The 19,014-nt window shown below is 39.0% G+C and overlaps 1 protein-coding gene across 4 annotated transcripts in view; it reads left to right on the top strand.

The window, feature by feature from the left end:
* LOC129764786 (uncharacterized) overlaps nucleotides 1–13,425 on the top strand; it is a 1,146,248-nt gene extending 1,132,823 nt beyond the window's left edge. For all 4 annotated transcript variants that reach the window (XM_055764269.1, XM_055764265.1, XM_055764267.1 and 1 more), the window contains one exon: nucleotides 20–13,425. In XM_055764269.1, the coding sequence (XP_055620244.1) occupies nucleotides 20–1,112 (1,093 nt within the window). In that variant the 3' untranslated portion in view covers nucleotides 1,113–13,425. The remainder of the gene's footprint in view (nucleotides 1–19) is intronic.
* The last annotated feature ends 5,589 nt before the right edge of the window (nucleotides 13,426–19,014 follow it).

Genomic DNA, 19,014 nt, shown 5'->3' with positions numbered 1-19,014 from the left:
CATTGAATCAATCCAACAGACTCTCAATTACCCGGGCCCGATTTGGTGGCCGCTCGTGCCAGAACATGCAGAATCGCTCGGGTCGTTGGCATTGCAACCATCATAGCGGCCCCATAGCCGACCTCCGCATCAGTGAGGTTCCCTGGACAGATATTCCACCACTGCCACGGGACTGTCTCTGCTCGGACGTTTCCACATCCATCAACCTCGCTCCGCTGGCGGCGAGTATCGTCGAGGTCCGGTTCACTGCCATGCAGATGGAGGTGGACCAGGACTTTCGAGATTTCTACTTCGAGGGACGGTACGAGTTTGAAAAGGACGGCTGTGAGACCGATTGGAGCGATCGCAGGCTTCGAGGACGTAGTGGAGACGCTTTCCTCAAGCCAACCCCATGTCCGGCACTGATTCAACCGTGGCTGCTGGAGCCGGAAACCGAAGGTAGCTATTTGGTGCTAAAAATGAAAGGCTTCTGGATGCCACCGTTGCTACATTCCGCACCTCCATGCCCGACAGACGCTCGAATCACCGTGTACTCGACGAACAATCCGAAAAATTCACGCGACTTATGCCCATCTGGTCCGGATGTGGTGGCCTTCTCCGATGGTTGGGATAGCGCTTACGAGTTTAGTGCACTGGAAATTTCCAAGAACCTGATCATCGAGTTCCGGAGCTCCCGGAAACCACGGGACATCGAAGGCAATGAATACAAATTCTCCTGGATGGAAATCTATCCGGGCAACGATTGTCACCACAAATGTCAAGAACTGCAGGCGTGCATCCCTTCGGAACTGTGGTGCGACGGCAAGGTACACTGTCCGTCCGGCCAAGACGAGAGTCCCACCGAGTGTGACATCCGATTGCCGCTCTCACCACTGCACGTGGGTATCGCTGCAGCCACGCTAACGTTGTTCCTCTCGTTGGCGGCCGGTCTGACGGCCTGTGCCCGGCGGAAGCGAGTGGAAAAGAAGCACCAGCTGCAGAATCATATGGATTCCAACGGACGCTACTCGCACCATCCGCCGTATCCGCACTCGAATCCCCACCATCACATGGCCAGCAGTCACACTCTGACACCCATCTATCTGGACCCAACCAAGGATAGCTTCTGTTGACAAGAGCTGGAGACTTCGGTGTAGCCCATGCCGAAGTCCCAGGATTTCTATTACTTTGCGTTCAATCGCTAGGGGGCGCCACCGAGGGCGAGCGAGCCGAGAACCCGGGAACGAACGAAATGTGTGAAACCTTGCGGCCGGCGCGGTGGGTGGACAGAAAACAGCATCCTAATAGCTCAGAAATGAACGAATTCTGGTGATATTAAATGTAGTAGGGACAACAAAAAGAAATTAAATAAAGAGACAGTGCAAGTAATTACGGCAGAAAACAAATCGGCAGTGTGTAGATCAAGAAATCCAATAATTAGGGGAGAAACCAATTGACAGAACTAAACTAGAAGTAGATTAATGACCTATCGACGGGAAATGGCCGGAGGAGTCAATAAATGCGGGAATACAAAAAAGAAAGTGAACGAGCAATCGAGCGTATGTGTGTATGTGCGCGGGAAAACAAGCGATTGGCCCAATTAAAAAAGGGGAATCACAGCGCGAGGGCGGTGTCAGCTGCTGATGGATGATTCCTAGGTCGTGTCTCGGAATTCAAAAATCGCGGTGGGTGGTTTGTAGGTGTTTTGCAGAAGAATTTGAAAGGGTATTTTAGGTGACCGTAATCAGTGGTAATTGGTTCAATAGTGAGAAATGATAAAATTTACCTGAGTTAATGCTGCAACCTGTAATAACAACTTAAATATATAAAATTCACATGGTGATTGATAATGAAACACTAAAGAATTACAAAATTCCTTTTTTTTTTCTATTGAACGCTTACAGATTGGGATGTTTAAAAGGATCAAATATTTTCAAAATTTAAAAAGGTTCTTTGGTAAAAAAAGAACAACAGATGTTTTATAAAAATTATGATTTTTCGATTATTTGATATTTCTTCTCACAGACAGCATTGTGGAAAAGAGCATAGGAACTGGTTGTTAAAAATAAATACTACCACAGGAATTGAATTGGAATTGATTGAATTAGGTTTCAATTTGGAATCCGTTCTTTTTTTTCTTCCAAAATTTGAATATTTTATTGCAAACAAACGGTTGTATTCCCGTCGTTAGCCACAAATTTTTCCATCATTCTGAAAGCATACGGTTTTCTCGTCTAACCTATTGGTTGGTCCTTCCAAGCGATCCACGAATCTATTCAGTTCGTAATCTTGAAGTAATAATTGATAATTGCAATCGGAACAAATATGAGCCGGAATTGGTTAAGACTGGATAATAGGGCGAGTGGAGTAGAACGTCCCATTGAAACGATTACAGGTAAGTTCAAACGGCATGAGCTACATGTGGCCAAGCGTTGTCGTGTATCAATATCACCTTATCGCGTGTTCGCTCATATTGCGCAATGTTTCCTTCAATGCTCGACTCAATGTCATTGTGTCTTCGGTTCCGAGCTACTGAGATTGTTTCAACAATTCGAGTTGTCGATTGATACACTTTTCATCTGAAGTAATAATCCGATGTTAAATGATGCTACGCAAATGATTCGAAATGGTCTAACGAATTACGCCTAGTGATTCTGCTGCCGCTTGCTCGCTTGCGTTTGAATTGGAACCAGTCTTCAGATTGCAACGCGGTGCTGATGTGTAACAATTTTTTTTTTGTACTCAGTTGAGCTTCCACTCCTTATATACACATGCGCTCTGGCGAACGAGCACGCTCCGAAACACAGATCAAATGTTTCGTTGTCAGCACTGTTTTTGTACCGAGTTTTGACCCGTATTTCTACATCTATTTTGGACCGCGCTTGCGTCTGGTTTGCTTATTCTGTTGAGTTATTTTTCTTCACACAAGCGCATACGGTTGCTATGGAGGCGCGCTATTGTTTTTATACTTTGCTGAGAACGAGCGAAGACAAAGCGGGCGTTAGAATTTGATGTGTGTGTAAAAAAATTAGGCGCATATAACACAAGTGAGAAACGATGTTAAGTATCTGAATTTTGCGCTGTGTTCATTCGGCGCTCAATTGTTTATGAGTTTGGTACACTCCGTACCAAGAGAGACTACGTGCTTGCTATGAACGCGCGCTGATGAAAATTGAACTCAAGTGCAGCACAGCGTATGTTTTCTGAAGAATGATTGGAACCTCATTAACAATTACCTTCAATTCTGCAACTTCAAACTTTTTTACGGGGTTTTCCTTGTTTTCGATAGTAAAATCTCCACCTACGAAGCGTTGAAACTATTGGCAACACATTATACACTAACAGCAATCTGACCAATCGAATCAAAAATTATTTGTTGCGCTTCAGCCGCAGATTTTCTTCGAATTCAACACAGAAACCAAAAATTCCTGCAAATGAACCATTTTTGACTCGAACACATCTATTTTCTCGCACAGAATATAGCTCATTCTCAATCGCAAATAAGGTGAACTGTTTAAAAGTACTTAACCTCACGTTGTGCCGTTTTTACTAAAAATTATTACTGTGTTTAAAATTATTTTCTCTCCAAATGTTGGCAATTATTCTCTTCATAACAAAAAATCTAAGTTTATATAGTGATGGGCAAAACAAAATCCACCCCATTTGAAATCAAAGTGTCCATCAAAGTGGGGCAAGCCGTGCTGCTGTCCAGCTGGTCATTCGGAAGCTGATACCAAAGACCCCCATAGCAAAATTTCTTTGAAAATCTTCATACATAATACTTACCAATTTAAATACTTTGCGGTTGATGAAATGATAAAACTTGGCCTTATTTTCTTATTAAAATTCAACAAAATAAATATATATATGAAATGTAGTAATTATTAAGTAATTTTTAATAATTTTTAAATACACATTACTTACAAATACTTAAGTAGGTAATTAATTTTTGAAACTAACTTTAAAATCGATAAAAAAAAGATAGAAATATGTTCCAGAAAAACGTGATAAAACTACGTCAAAAACTATGGGTGGGTTATACCTAAAATACAACCGGACTACCGTTGGCTTAGTAGACATTTGAGTGTATTGATTGAATTATTGATTAAACCAGTGATTAAATGAAAGAATTTCCGAATTCAGTACGAACAAATCCCAATTTAGGTCAATTCATGTATTTTGAAAAGATTACTTTCTTTTTTGCAAGTCGTATGGCATGATGCCTTGTTCATTTCATTCATCTCTCGTGGACTTCCAAAATATGTGAACGAAAGAATGGCTGAACGATCAATGTATCTTAAATTTCCCTCTGAATTTATTGCATCTCCCAAGTGTACGTACTTCTGGAACCGCAAATTTGCTTGATTTGTTGATCTTCAAGCACTCAGTTTTGATTTTGACATGTAAGTTGAACGCATATTGTTCAATCGACGTTATCGCAGCAAATTGTTAATTGTGAAATCTGTGAAGATTCAACGTGGGTACAATTCAAGACAACTGCAATTAGTCCAATTCCACTGAAACGCAGAATACACGCACGAGTAAGGTCGTGAGCTCATTTAGGCAATATTCCTCAGCAAGTGGTAGACATAATCCCATGAAAGTCTAGTGCTCTAGTGCTAAGCTCTTTCCGCATATGTTTCCGGACAGTGGAATGGTACCAAAAAGCTCAGTAGAACTTAAATGAGCTTCCGGATCACATATGAGTGTCTTAGAATGCAAGGGGTGTAAGTGACTTGATCGATTTCTCTTCATCGACTTTTTCTTTAGTTAATAACTCAACTGCAAATAAATTCCAATTTAAGTTCGCTATAGAATCCGATAGATGGGGGTCTGACCTATCTTCCACATTGTCAAATACAACTGGGAATGTATTTGCAGCTAAGTTATGACCAGAAGAGAGAGTCGATGTAGAGAAATCGATCAAATCACTTACACCCCTTGCATTCTAAGCCCCTCATATGGTATTGAGCCATAATTTTAGAATGGCATCCTTCGTTTACTCGAAAATTGCAAGGATATCGTTATCGGGCTCGGCGAAACCTTAAATAAGATTTCACGGAAGCAACAGATGAATGTTAGCGTCCGTTGTTGGAAAGTAACGAAGGGAACGGTGGAATCCGAGTACATTTGCTCAGCTTTTCTAAGCTCAACGCGTGCACTGGACTTGTACGACGGATTGGAGATTTTGAAGCTGAACCTAGTTTGAAGTGGGTCAACTCAGCATTGACGGTCCCCATGTTAATTGGAGAGTAGTGAAGTTGAATGAAGAAATTCGTGAAATCAGAAGCAGCCAAAACTACGAGCTCACGAATATAGGTAGCTGCAGTTTGCAAGTTTTGACAATTCATTCAAAGAAGGAGTGAAAAAGATTGTATGGAAAATTGATGAATTCCTCCAGTGCTTGTACAGCCTGTTTGAGAACGTCCCGTTAAGATGTGCTGAGTATTCTTGAACTATTGGATCGGCTGAAGTTTTGCGGAGTAAAATGGATCGAAAATCAACCGATGGTATAAATAGCCATTGACATGCTGCCGTACCTTAAATGTTTTCACAGCCAGTAGCTTTAGAGTAGTTGCAAAGGCTTTTGAGGATAAATTGTTGGGGGCTTTTATTAACATCAGCTGCTGCAGTTCAACTATTTATGACGAGCTTTCCGAGTGACCAGCCCATAGCATCTTATCTATTCGAACTGACGAACCTTTTTAAACCAGTAATGAATAAATTGAATGAACAGCACTTTTGAGAGGGAATCTGAAGTCCCTTGTAAACGTCGATGTTTCCGATGATTCGTTTCTGCTTAGCAGCGGCTGAAATTGAATTAAGATTCGCTGTAAAAGTTGCAATCAATTGTGTTGTGGAAACAATCAAGTTTATGAGATAAATACCTCGTCGACCCCTAAAATCAATTTTCGTTTGTGTCGACCCCTTGGAAACCGAGATCGACCCCAGGGGAACGATATCGACCACTTTGAGGAACCCTGCTTTAGATGGTCTGCAGCGGGGCCGATCCACCGGCAAGAGGACCGAAACGTAAGACTGATGCAAGAACGGACACGCTAATCATCCGGGATGTAATAAAAAAAAACGAACGACCATTCGGACGATTAAAAAAAGGTTGGATCTGGAACATTCCAATCGCAAATGGTGTGGCCAGCCCAGAGCCTCGACTTGAATCCTATTGAGAATTGATGGGTGATTTTGGACAACAAGGTAGACAAAACTGACGTTACGAACAAGTAAAACTATTTTGTTGCGTTGAAGAAGGCTTGGGACGAACTGAACCCCCAACACCTCCGGAATTTCATGGAGAGTACGCTAAATTAAAAGCGTTGTCAGTCGAGGCCAAATGACAGTGGATATTTTTTTGTGTGATATCTAAAAGTTGTGTCATATCTAAAAGTACCCAAACGATACTAAAATGACAAAATGGTCTACTAGTAACCTACTTTTACATTGTATTGACTGGAATACCGAAAAGTTTGAAAAACTTTTAATATTTGAATACATTGGTTTCAAATGGAAATGGATTTTTTTGCGCCCGTTTTTATGCGTACGCAAATATTACTCTGTCTGTTTAAAAAAAAACGCCAAGATCTGGTGTCATTTCGAAAAAAAATGACCGAAAATCGACCTTTGGGACCCGAATGGCCAAAAAATAAAAACTTTGAGTGCTTTGAGGCACCCCTAAATCATGTCCGATTGAGCTGAAACTTTGCACAGGTCATTTTTTTTTTTGGGCCAATAAACAAGTTGTACATGGTCGCTTTTTGAAATTTCACTGCCACCCTAGTGTAGTTACTTCACGAAATTCCATTACAATAACCGATCATAATTGACGTAACGTGACGCGAACCTGACGTGGATGTTGTGTGTGAATCGCACTTAACGGCCAATCATATCTCTCCTGGAAACCCGACATCTCGCGTGGTTCAACATTCTTGTTGTTTGCAAATGGTCGGAGAAAAGACAAAAATAGTAAGAAGCCAGTTGTAAGACCTCGTCTCAGGTTAAATGTTTAAAATCAAAGACGCACTAGAGTAGATATCACGTCACTCAAATGGCTCGGTTTCGGAAAATCATTCCAATTACATATTCTTAAATGTCTGCACTTCAGAGATATCAAGAAAAAAAAATATTTTTTCCGAGACTAGAATACCCCTATCAACCATCACTTAAGAGGCATTTTTAAATCACTGGATATGCAGATTATCTCTGAGAACCTCTGAAAGTTGAGCTGCATACAATCGATCATTCTGTTGGTTTTCTTGATATTGTAGCAAAAACATTTTCTCATCCTAAATGAAGATATCGCAACCTGTTTGCCGCTTGAGTAGATTACGACACCTTTGAACTCTTGATTGTCAGTGAGACCATGAGCGTGTTGTTTACTATATGCTGTAAGTTAAGTAAGCAAAGGCTTATCGAAAATCCCATTATTTACCGAGTTATAGCAATTTTAGTGATGCGATATCTAATCTAGTACGGCATTAACACAAAACTTCACACATTTCAAACTGCCATACACGATATCTAAATTTATATCGAACAGATTAATTTTAAACTTGCTGACCCGCCGAACTTCGTCCCGCTCAAAATTTATTTTTGATATGAATTCTTTCGAACATTTTCGTTTTCTTGCTAAGCGAATGGGTTCAATCGTAGAACTCGTCATCGATAGATCTTCTAATTAACCATTTACAATTTTGTTTTATTATAATTTTCTTATTACTACCACCCAGTGGCGTGGAGTGAAGCTTCCGCACTCGGGAAGAGGCGGAGAGTCGATGTTTCCCCGTTACATGGAATACATGTTTGATACAGAAAAGTTAAATTTCCATTCATAATTTTTATTTTCAAGGCTTTTGTTTATATTTTATTTTATTAGGAAATTTTATTTATTCATTTTTTTTTATTTTCAATATTCCACCTGAAAATTTAATGCCTTTTTCACTTCACATTAACGGCACACGAAGCCGTAAACGCGAAATCCAACTGGTCTAACAACAATGTCGTTGTAGAACACATGGGATTTTTTATCAAACTATCTCTCAAAGCTTCTAAAAGATTTCAATATTTTAAAACTCATAAACACAAATTTTTTTTTGCGTAAAAAAATCTATAGTAGATCATATTTTTGATGAGAAAACCGAAAAACATAACGGTAATTATTCAAAGTCACGGAATTTTTTTCATGCCTCAAAATCATTTTTCTTTTGAACTGCTCGTAGTAGTTATTCCGTATGACCGAAAGCATAAAAACAATTCTGGTTTGGCTGCAGGTGTAAATTGATGTCGCATTTAAAGAATATGACATGCGTTTCCGATGTGAATTTCGGGTTTTTGCAAGTCCTCTCCCCGAAGTATCTGGAAAATGATTCATTCTATCATGCCTGACATCAGAGGGTGGAACATACGCTCGCTTCAAAGTGGATGGTTTCCTGGGCTTGATAGAATTTCGTAACCTCAGTCCGAAAGCTCGGTAAATGAACATTTAAATGAGGATTTCAAAAAAAAATTTGATTTGCTTTATGTTTTTAAATTCAATAGACTCCGAATCAGTTTTGTCAGCGGATCCAGTGAACTTTCCGAGTACTACAAGTATGCCTCACCCATTTGACTGTTCTCCAATCTCAGCTATTTCTTCTTCTTCAATGGCACTAACGTTCTTAGAGGAACTTCGCCGTCTCAACGTAGTATTACTTGCGTCATTTTTATTAGTACTTAATTGAGATTTCTATGCCAAATAACACGCCTTGAATGCATTCTGAGTGGCAAGCTCTAGAATACGCGTGATCACAATGCAAGTCGGAGGAAATTTCTTTGACGAAAAATTCCCGACCAGAAAGGGAATCGAACCCGAACACCCGGCATATTAGTTATGACGCTAACCACTCGGCCACGGGAGCACATCTCAGCTATTTAGCGGTATCTTTTTTTTTGTCTTCAATTTCCTGATCATTGTAGTATTCACCATCGCTTCCGAAGTCATCTTCAGGATCTACTTCGTCATGTCCCCATACCGTGCTGGAAAACGAACCTATCAAAAACACAAAAATAGACTCAATTTCTGCAATTTGTTTTTTGACTTGTCCAAAGTTCATATCGTAGCGGCATCTTTGCTGATCCAGAATCTGTTCGAAATAAAAATTCTGAAAAAAATATATAAAAATATCCCTTAAAATTTCCAGCAAGTTTTCCATACATCGGACGATGGGCACATTTGCATGAAAAAGTTTTTCGAACAACAACTTTTTCATGTTTTTCTTTGAAAAAATGCTATGAATATTCAATTCGTCACATTTTTTGTTTAAATTATCGCATTTTAAATGCTCAGCTAACTTTTCTCTATTTATAAACATGTCAAGAACATGTCAAATGTGAAAATTTACACACAAAAATGTTACGAGCAAAACATTATTTTTTTTCAGGAGTATTCATACAAAAATGACATATATTCCAAAACCTATAAAAGATAGAAAGTTGACGTCTTCGACAAAAGTTTATATTCTAACAAGATCTAAAACTTTGTCGAATACACTATATCGCTATCTTGACTTTAAACAAAATTAGGAGAAGTTGTATTTTTTTCAAAGACAACATGAAAAAGTTGTTGCTCGAAAAACTTTTTCCCTGTAAAAGTGCCCATATTCCCATGTATGGACGACTTGTTGGAAATTGTAAGGGCTGTTCATAGATATATTTTTGGGAATTTAAAAAAAAATACTTTTTTGAGAAAAATGAATTTTTATTTTTCAAATAACCTTTTTTGTCAGTGAATTTTTTTTCCAAAATTTTTTGGGTTATTTTTAGTAAAACAAACAATTTCCTACATTTTCCTACATTTCATCCTTTGACAAGAATTTTGTAGGTATCGTAGTTTTTAAGTCATAAATTTTTGTAAAAAATTTAGAAATTTTTTTTTGGCTTTTTCCAAAAAGTAGTCTAATTGTTTTTCGAATATTTCAAGTATGCAAAGTTGATTAAATGACCCATGTCTTTACACCCACAACGTTTCACTACTATCTGAGATGGTGCTGCCAACTCCTAACACGAGTTGCCATGAAATTCGTCAAAAGGAAGAAATCGACGCAGTTCAACAACCCAATGCATTATTAAATATTTAAGAAAAAGACGAAGAATGTACAAGAAAGCAACCACAGAAATATTCTAAAGCCACAAGAAAATTTCATGTCATCTTATCAAATTAATAAAAAACCAATAGTAATCGGAAAAAATAAACTAAAGTTACAATGATTCAAAACAAAACAACCAACTAATGTGATTTCCTCAACAGTATAAAAAAACAAACAAGAAAAATCTCCCTTTGTCATATTTATTCATTCACGTTATGCTTTCCATCTTTTTTATTTGATTCTTGCTGCAAACATCCACAAACCGCGACAACGTCTCCGCGCACATAATGAAAATAACAATCGTAATGCGACGAAATTAATTTTGATTAAGACAATCAGTTGTTGAGGGGAGGAATGAACCAGCAAAAAAAAGGATGACGACAGTATCGCAAAGTATCGTGGTGATCACGCGGAGGAAGGATAACTTGATTTCGGGAAGGTGTCAGAAGAGCGCTTGGGCCCGAAGAGCGAAGGACAGCAAATGATGGAATACTTCACCGTGAATAGAATATTATTTTAAATGATGCTCTCGGTTCGGGAGCAGCATCGTCAAATATTGGCCGACAAAAGTCAACGCCTGGGGATGGGAGTGACTGTCATTTGTTACTGGAGCGTGAAGGAGATAAATCGAATGAAAAGATTCCTCCCCTTTCTCCCCCTCTGATTCCCGGGTCGACTTTGCAAGGCGAGTAGATTATGTCCAGGTCAAATGACGCCGACATTTTCGCCAACGCCATTCGCGTGCTCCGAGCGAATTTCCCACAGACTAATTGAATTTGTTTTTATGTATAATTCAGCGAAGAATAAGAAGAAGAAAAAAAACGCTGATATGAGAGCGGTAAATAGGAAAACAAAATCAAGTGTAAATTTCGAAACTCTAGTAAAAATAAGGTTGTGAAGAATGCTACGAAAATCAACATGGCATAACGCGTGTAATTGGGTGAAAGGTACTGATGACCCCATTGGTTTGGGGGAAGTCGGAAGCATCCTGTGAATTGGGCGGACACGAGCTACTGCAGATGAAATCAGAGCATAGACTTACATGCTGTAAATAGTGAGAAAGTAAAAAGAGCGAGATGGAGAAATACCCAATAACGCTGTCACTGATGTACGTTTTGATTGAACTAGTCCTTAAGAATGCCGTAGATTTTAAGATGAAACGACTAACCTGTACCATAAATCGATGCAATGAAGCAAGTGTATGACTAGGCTGTAAGAAGAACAAATTCATCTTCAATTTTCATTCGAAACAAAAACACACACAAATTACACATACTTCCAGAAAAAACATAAACACAATCAATCTCGTTGCACCTTTCGCAAGAAAAAAAAACCACAGCAAAACTCTTCCACCTCACTAACGAATACAATATATTTACGCAGGTGTACATATAGGTGAACACACGAATTGTGCGTAGGCAAATGTTTAAACAGTAATACCTAATTAACGAATGAAAAATGAGTAATCCTACCCGCAAACAAAATCCGACAAAAAGTATATTGAAAAACAAAGAAAAAAAAACACAGCGTCGAGCCGTTGGCTGACAACGTATACATTTTTGTTTTATCGAATCGTCAAATAAAAATGTGATTCTCAGTAGTTAAGAATGAATTGGAGGCGACCCAGGAGACATAGACACAAATACAAAATGAAACAATAAAAGGATATGTTTCATACAACGTTATAGGTGGTGATAGACGCAAATTGGCGGAAAACCCAGGTTAAATAGGCTTCGAAATGATTTTTCAGCTGGAGATGCGATGGTTTTGTTTGGAAGGTGTTGTTTTCAGGAAATATGTGGTGAAGCTATCAAACTGCTTATCACGATTACTCGCTTCGGTTTCTATATTGTGTAGATTGTGTATCAATCCGCTAATCCAACGTCATGTCTAATTCATGAATATTTATGATTCAATTGAACAAAACATTTTTTTTAGAAATACATGGTGATGAAATTCAACAGGAGTCATTTGAAAATGACATTGAATCGGTTTTCAATTGTAACAACATCGATAACGAGGGATATATTTAGTAACCAGGTTTGAACCTTGAAAAAAATTAACCAACAGAATTTTTCAATTTGGCTGACGACGTAAAAGTAAACAACTTTAAATTTAACTCGTTCCAACTGGAAATAAACATAAATTCTGTTGAAATATGACAAATGAATTGTTTTATAATATGTTCATCAACTTACAGTTTTTTTGTGAACAGTGATAACAATACTTATGTAGCTTCAGTAATCGTGATCAATATTCAATTCAATCCCAAGCTGCTGGGAACAACATCTTCCCATAGAAACCATTATCCAAACCAGTGAGAAATGAAACACTTAGTATAGGAAAATTTTGAGGAAAACTGTAGACTGAACTTCGAAGCGAAGTGGAAAAAGAAGGACGAGTAAAAGAAGAGCGGGAAAAAATCATATGTTATACAATAAGTACCAAAGCGATCGAAACCTTTGCAGCTCATACCCATTCCCAGTATATATGTGTAACCAGCCCCGAGATGCGAGGAAAAAAAACCAAAACAAAACCTATAACCAAAGTAAATAAAACCCATGGAACGGACGCGTGTGATTGTTTGGCTGAAGCAATTCCCGTTAAATGTGACCATGTTTTTTGCTGTTACCACTGACTTGGAGTATTTGAGATTTGCGAAAGGTCGCCAGACTCTTGGTTCTACCAAAATGGGGAAAAGAATCACTTTTTTCAGTCACGAGTGAGCAATTTCTCGAGTTATACGTGTAGAGCAATCTCTGTAAATGGGCTTTCAAATCAAGAGAACAATTGATACTCCCAATTCTCCTCGTCACCCCTCTGTACTCATAGTTGTAAGTGAAAAAATTGGAAATTGTGTACATAATAGCGAGTAAGATCACAAACTAATACAAGAAACAAAACAAAAATCGACGCCTGGCTGAAATTGAAACTGAAATCGCTGACGTGATTCTTATGTCGTGAATCTTAATTAGGACGATAAGGGTGTAAAATAAAAAAAAGGCAGTTGTGAACTAATGCCGATTCGAATCCCTCTCTAACTTGATCTTTCCCGTAGTGAACCACATTTACGTAACATAAAAAAAACAAATGGAGAAAAATAAAATCACTTCAATTACTTGAAACACTCATTTCCCATCATTCGGCCTTTGCCTGATAAACTTGAGCAGCACCTATTCCCCCTAATGAGTGGTGTAGGACTCGGTGAAGCTGACGAAATGTGCTAGGTCAACCTGATATTAGAGCAGAGTAAACCAAATTTATGTGGAGAAATAAATATTCGTAGCGTTAAGTAAATTTGGGACAACAGCAGCTACAATTCGTTTGTAAATAAACTTGTTTTTTAAACAACATGTACAGATGTGTGCAGATTTATTTTGGTAGATTATCCGAAAATATGCTTCTGTGGCCGAGTGGTTAGCGTCCCACATTAGTTTCAATTCCTGTTCTGTTCGCGGGACGTTTCGTGAATGGGATTTCTTCCGACTTACACTCGGGTCGCATTCTAGACTTTGCCGCTCTGAGTACATACAAAGGATGTTATTTGGAATAAGAAATCTCGACTGAAGTACTAACAGAAATTACACAAGTTCATACCTACGTTAAGAAAGCAAAAGTTCCATTGGAAACGTTGGTGATATTCAAAGTAAAAGATCATCTTATAGGGCAGGGATGGCCAAACGGTATTCCGCGGTCTACCGGTCGCCCGCGTAGGTATTCCTAGGCACCCGACAACTGATCTAGGATAATGTCATCTCCAAACACAATGGATAAAATATCCTTCCACCTTTTGCCGTGATCATTTTATATGGAAAACAACTTATGCTAACCTCAATAAAACATATTAGTTGAAAGAGTAGATATTACTTCTTTTTTTTATATATTTCTATATTTCCATCATTCAGAAACAAACACAATTCTGTTTATATTGATTTTCGAAACCTTATAATTAATATAAACTAAATGATTGGAGAAAACTTCGCTTTGAAGACTGCGAATGCGAGTTTTGATGAAGTATTTTTTTTTATCCAAAATATATATTTTATTAAGGCTCATATGGCGTCAGCCTAGCGGGGCTGGGAGTTCAATATTTTGACAATGTTTGCTTAGACTATGTTAGTAATATGTAACCGATTACTCGCAGTTGACTCGAGGTTAGTATTAGAAGTGTTCTCATAATTGGTATGTCGCAGTCTTCGATGCTCTGTACGTGTGCCCGACACGGGATACTTCCTATTGGGATGCAGCTGACCATTAATCAGCAACGCCCCCCTAGTCTGTACCCCATATCTAGCGTGGTGCCTCTTTCTCGACTCGAGGAATCCAGGATAGAATGGTCACTAGCCGGCGCAATCATCAGCTCGTGTAGAGTTGTCATGAGCGGTACAACCTTTGGCTCTTGTTGAATGATCAGTGGACTGCACAACCTTTGGCCCGTGCATCTGTAAAGAGTGTGTGTATGTATTGCCGCGACTAAGTAAAAGTTTATAGATCGGATAGGAGGGATATGAAACGGGGACACAATGAAGGAAACATCATAAAACGTTATTAAACGATCGGCATCATCAATGAGAATTCCAGTGCCTCTGTCAAACTCAAAGATCCTTGTTCCGTGTATGTCGCTGAAATGGGTGCGATATACTATGCTCTTGGGATCATTGAAACAATGGTCAATGGACCATTTTTTTTTCAGACAGTCTTAGGTCAATAGAGGCAATTCGCTCAATGAAAGTTGAAAGTTGAAAGCTCATCTTATTTCCTAACAAGAATAAGACATCCATTGAGTGTTTTGGTCGAAAAATTAATCAAGATTACCTTAGCTAGCGAGTCCGCTTTCTCATTCCCCGGAATCGAGCAATGAGAGGGAACCCATGCTAAGGTAATCTTGAATAATTTTTCGACCAAAACACTCAAGAGATGTTTTATTCTTGTTAGGAAATAAGATCAGCGTTTATCAACTTTCATTGAGCGGATTGCCTCTATTGAGCTAAGACTGTCTGAAAAAATAAAATAATGGTCGATGGGCAGTGTTTCAATGATCCCTAGAGCATAGTATATCGCACCCATTTCAGCGACATACACGGAACAAGGATCTTTGAGTTTGACAGAGGCACTGGAATTTTCATTTAAGATGCCGAAGCCAGTGGACCCGTTTATGCATGAACCGTCAGTAAAGAACATTTTCTCAGATCGCACTTTCCCTTATTTTGCCGAAAATATCGGCGGAATATAATCGGAGCGTAGATGATCTGGGATTCCATGGATCTTTTGTTGCATGGACAGATCAAAATTGACAGAGGAATTGCAAAAGTATGGGAAGCAAACTTGGTTGGAGATGCCTGGTGAAGGGTGCACGTCGTGGGTAAGGTACTCATGGTATAAAGACATAAAACTTGACTGAGAAGGCAGTTGGAGTAGATTTTCGAAGTTATCAATCACCAATGGATTCATGATCTTGCAACGGATGAGAAATCTGTAGGATAATTCTGTGAACCGAAGAGTAAGCGGGGGTACTCCTGCCAAAACTTCGAGACTCATCGTATGTGTCGAATGCAAACACCCCATTGCTATACGCAAGCAACGATATTGTATTCTCTCCAGCTTGAGAATATGAATCCTGGCAGCTGATCGGAAGCAAAAACTGCCATATTCTAACACTGATAATATCGTTGTTTTGTACAACTGAATGAGGTCTCCTGGATGGGCACCCCACCATGTTCCGGTTATTGTTTGGAGAAAATTGATTCTTTGCTGGCATTTCTGTTTCAAATACGCAATGTATATTCCCCAGGTACATTTAGAGTCAAAATATACTCCAAGGTATTTGAAAAACATCGAGTGCCTGATCGCTTTGCCGGATAGGTGAAGCTGGAATTGGGCGGGTTCGTGCTTCCTAGAAAAAACGACCATTTCGGTTTTCTCCGTAGAGAATTCGATGCCAAGCTTGAGAGCCCACGTGAACAGATTCATGGTATCTTGCAACGACTTTTGCAGAACGACGGGATTAGTACCCGTGATGGAAATAACTCCATCGTCTGCAAGTTGTCTCAGCGTGCAGTCTCTAGTTAGACAATCATCCATATCATTGACGTAAAAACTGTACAAGAGGGGGCTTAGGCAGGAGCCTTGTGGTAGGCCCATAAAACTGTAACGAGAAGATTTCGAGCTGCCATGAGAGAAAATCATGTGCTTTTCTGACAGTAAATTGTACAGGAAATTGTTAAGAATTGGTGAAAGTCCACGATTATGAAGCTTCTCTGAGAGAATTTTCATGGAAACTGAATCAAATGCCCCTTTGATATCGAGAAAAACGGAAGCCATTTGTTCTTTGCGAGCAAATGCGATTTGGATTTCAGAAGATAGCAGCGCAAGACAATCATTTGTCCCTCTACCTCGGCGGAAGCCAAACTGCGTATTTGACAGCAAATTGTTCGTTTCGACCCACTTGTCTAAACGAAGTAGAATCATTTTCTCTAACAATTTGCGAATACAGGATAACATTGCAATCGGCCTATACGAGTTGTGATCGCAAGCCGGCTTGTTGGGTTTTCGTATGGCTATCACTCTCACTTGCCTCCAGTCATGCGGGACAATATTCAGCTCCAGAAACTTGTTGAACAAGTTCAGCAAACGCTGTTTTGCCAAGTCGGGAAGATTCTTCAACAAGTTGAATTTAATCTTGTCCGACCCCGGAGCTGAATTGTTACATGAGAGAAGGCCAATTGAGAATTCCACCATCGAAAAATTCTCATAATCGCTTTGAAGTGGAATGTCGCGTACGACGTTTTGTGCAGGAACGGTGTCGGGGCAAACCTCCCTTGCAAAATTAAAAATCCAACGGTCAGAGTATTCCTCACTTTCATTTGTATGGTTCCAGCCACGCATTTTCCTAGCCGTATTCCAAAGAGTGCTCATAGCGGTCTCCCTTGACAAACCATTGACGAACTTCCGCCAATATCCACGCTTTTTTGCTTTAATCAAACCTTTTAGTTTGGCTTCTAGAGCTTGGTACTTTAGAAACCATTCCACTAATCCAGTTTTCCTGAATTTTTTGAAAGCGGATGATTTTTCAAGGTAGACCTTTGAACACTCCTTGTCCCACCAAAGTGATGGAGGACGACGTCGGAAAGTGGTAGCCGGTACACGTTTCTTTTGAGCTTGAAGTGCGCTTTCGTAAATCAAACTCGATATAAAGTTATACTCTTCGAGTGGAGGAAGTTCATGCATTGAAACAATTGCTTCAGATATTATTTCCGCAAATGTTCTCCAGTCAATATTCTTCGTGAGGTCATACGAAATATTGACTGACTCACGAGAGCTTGATTCATTAGCGATCGATAAAATTATTGATAGGTGATCACTACCGTGGGGATCTTGGATTACCTTCCACATGCAATCCAGGGATAACGAAGAAGAGCATAGAGATATGTCTAGCATGCTTGCCCGTGCAGGAGGGTTGGCTATTCTGGTTGCTTCCCCAGTATTCAAAACTGTCAATTTGAAGTTGTCGCACAGATCATAAATCAAAGTGGCACGGTTGTCATCGTAGAGTGATCCCCATGCTGTTCCATGGGAGTTAAAATCACCTAAGATTACCCGCGGCTCCGGCATTGCCTCGATAGTATCAAAGAACTGATGGCGGCCTACCGTAGTTCTGGGAGGGATATATATCGAAGCAATGCAGAGGTCTTTGCCATTGATTTGTGTCTGGCAAGCAACAACTTCAATGCCTGTCATCGATGGGAGAGTGACTCTATAGAAGGAGTGACATTTTTTAATCCCCAATAGTACGCCACCAAACGAGTCATTTCGATCGAGGCGAATAATGTTGAAATCGTGGAAATTCAGCTCATCGGCTGAAGAAAGCCATGTTTCACAGAGAGAAAATACATCACAGTTAGAGCTGTGAACTAAAAATTTAAACTGATCTAGTTTAGGAATAATGCTTCTGCAATTCCACTGTATTACAGTGGTCAAATCCTTGACCTCTTGCACTGAATCAGGCATCGAGGGAAATGAACGCTGCCAAAAAACCACATTTTTCTTTCAAAAATGTCCTCACAATCGGAAGCAAACATAATACTATGCTTTTAAGAGGGTCGTTTATATTTAAAGCATTTAAAATGTTGTCCACCAGGTCAGAAAGCGCAAGCAAGCCAGATTGTGGCTGTTGCCTCGACCGCGTTGTGATGAAGTATTGTTGCTTTAATTTTATAACATGGGTCTGATTGGGTAAGGGAGGAAAAGTCCCCCAAAACAAATTACCAGCTGTATGGAAAATATTGTATAGGGTACTAAATAAAACATTTTGGCAGTAGTACCATATATTTGAGTCCTTATATGGTACACCATAGGATCTATGGTGAAAAATGCACCTTTTCGTTTTTTTCACGCCATTCTCAATAGCTTTGAGACAAAAATATGAAAAAATACTGAAAAAATACTTACTAAGGTGTATCGATAAATATCTTCAAACAATTTTTTTAATCAAAAAATCTAATAATGAAAAAAATACGCAGTACAAAATAATTTTATATATTTTCTGGCATTTCGAAATTTTGAACAAAAAATAATAACTTTGAGACCCACTTCTGCTCTAATTTTTATTTAAATGCGTTGGCATGTGTCTTTTTTTCTACATGTGGCGTAATTTTTCCTGAATTTTTAAGAACATTGCGATACACAAAAATAAATTTCTTCGTCGTCTGCATTATTATTTTTATTTTCTTGAAATCGATTATTTTATTGTATTCGTGGTAATCTATTGTAAGATTAAAATAAAAAAAAAATTATATTAAATTGGGAATTTTTAACTCACTAACTTTTTTTCTCACAGAGCTCTGTCGTACTGCTGACACCTATGAATTTGGTAAACCATCTAAATCCAATGTAAAGATAC

The sequence above is a fragment of the Toxorhynchites rutilus genome, chromosome 2 (genome assembly GCF_029784135.1).
Source record: "Toxorhynchites rutilus septentrionalis strain SRP chromosome 2, ASM2978413v1, whole genome shotgun sequence".
NCBI lineage: Eukaryota > Metazoa > Arthropoda > Insecta > Diptera > Culicidae > Toxorhynchites > Toxorhynchites rutilus.
The sequence above is the reverse complement of the archived record's forward strand: the minus strand, read 5'-3'. Positions and strand labels throughout refer to the sequence as shown.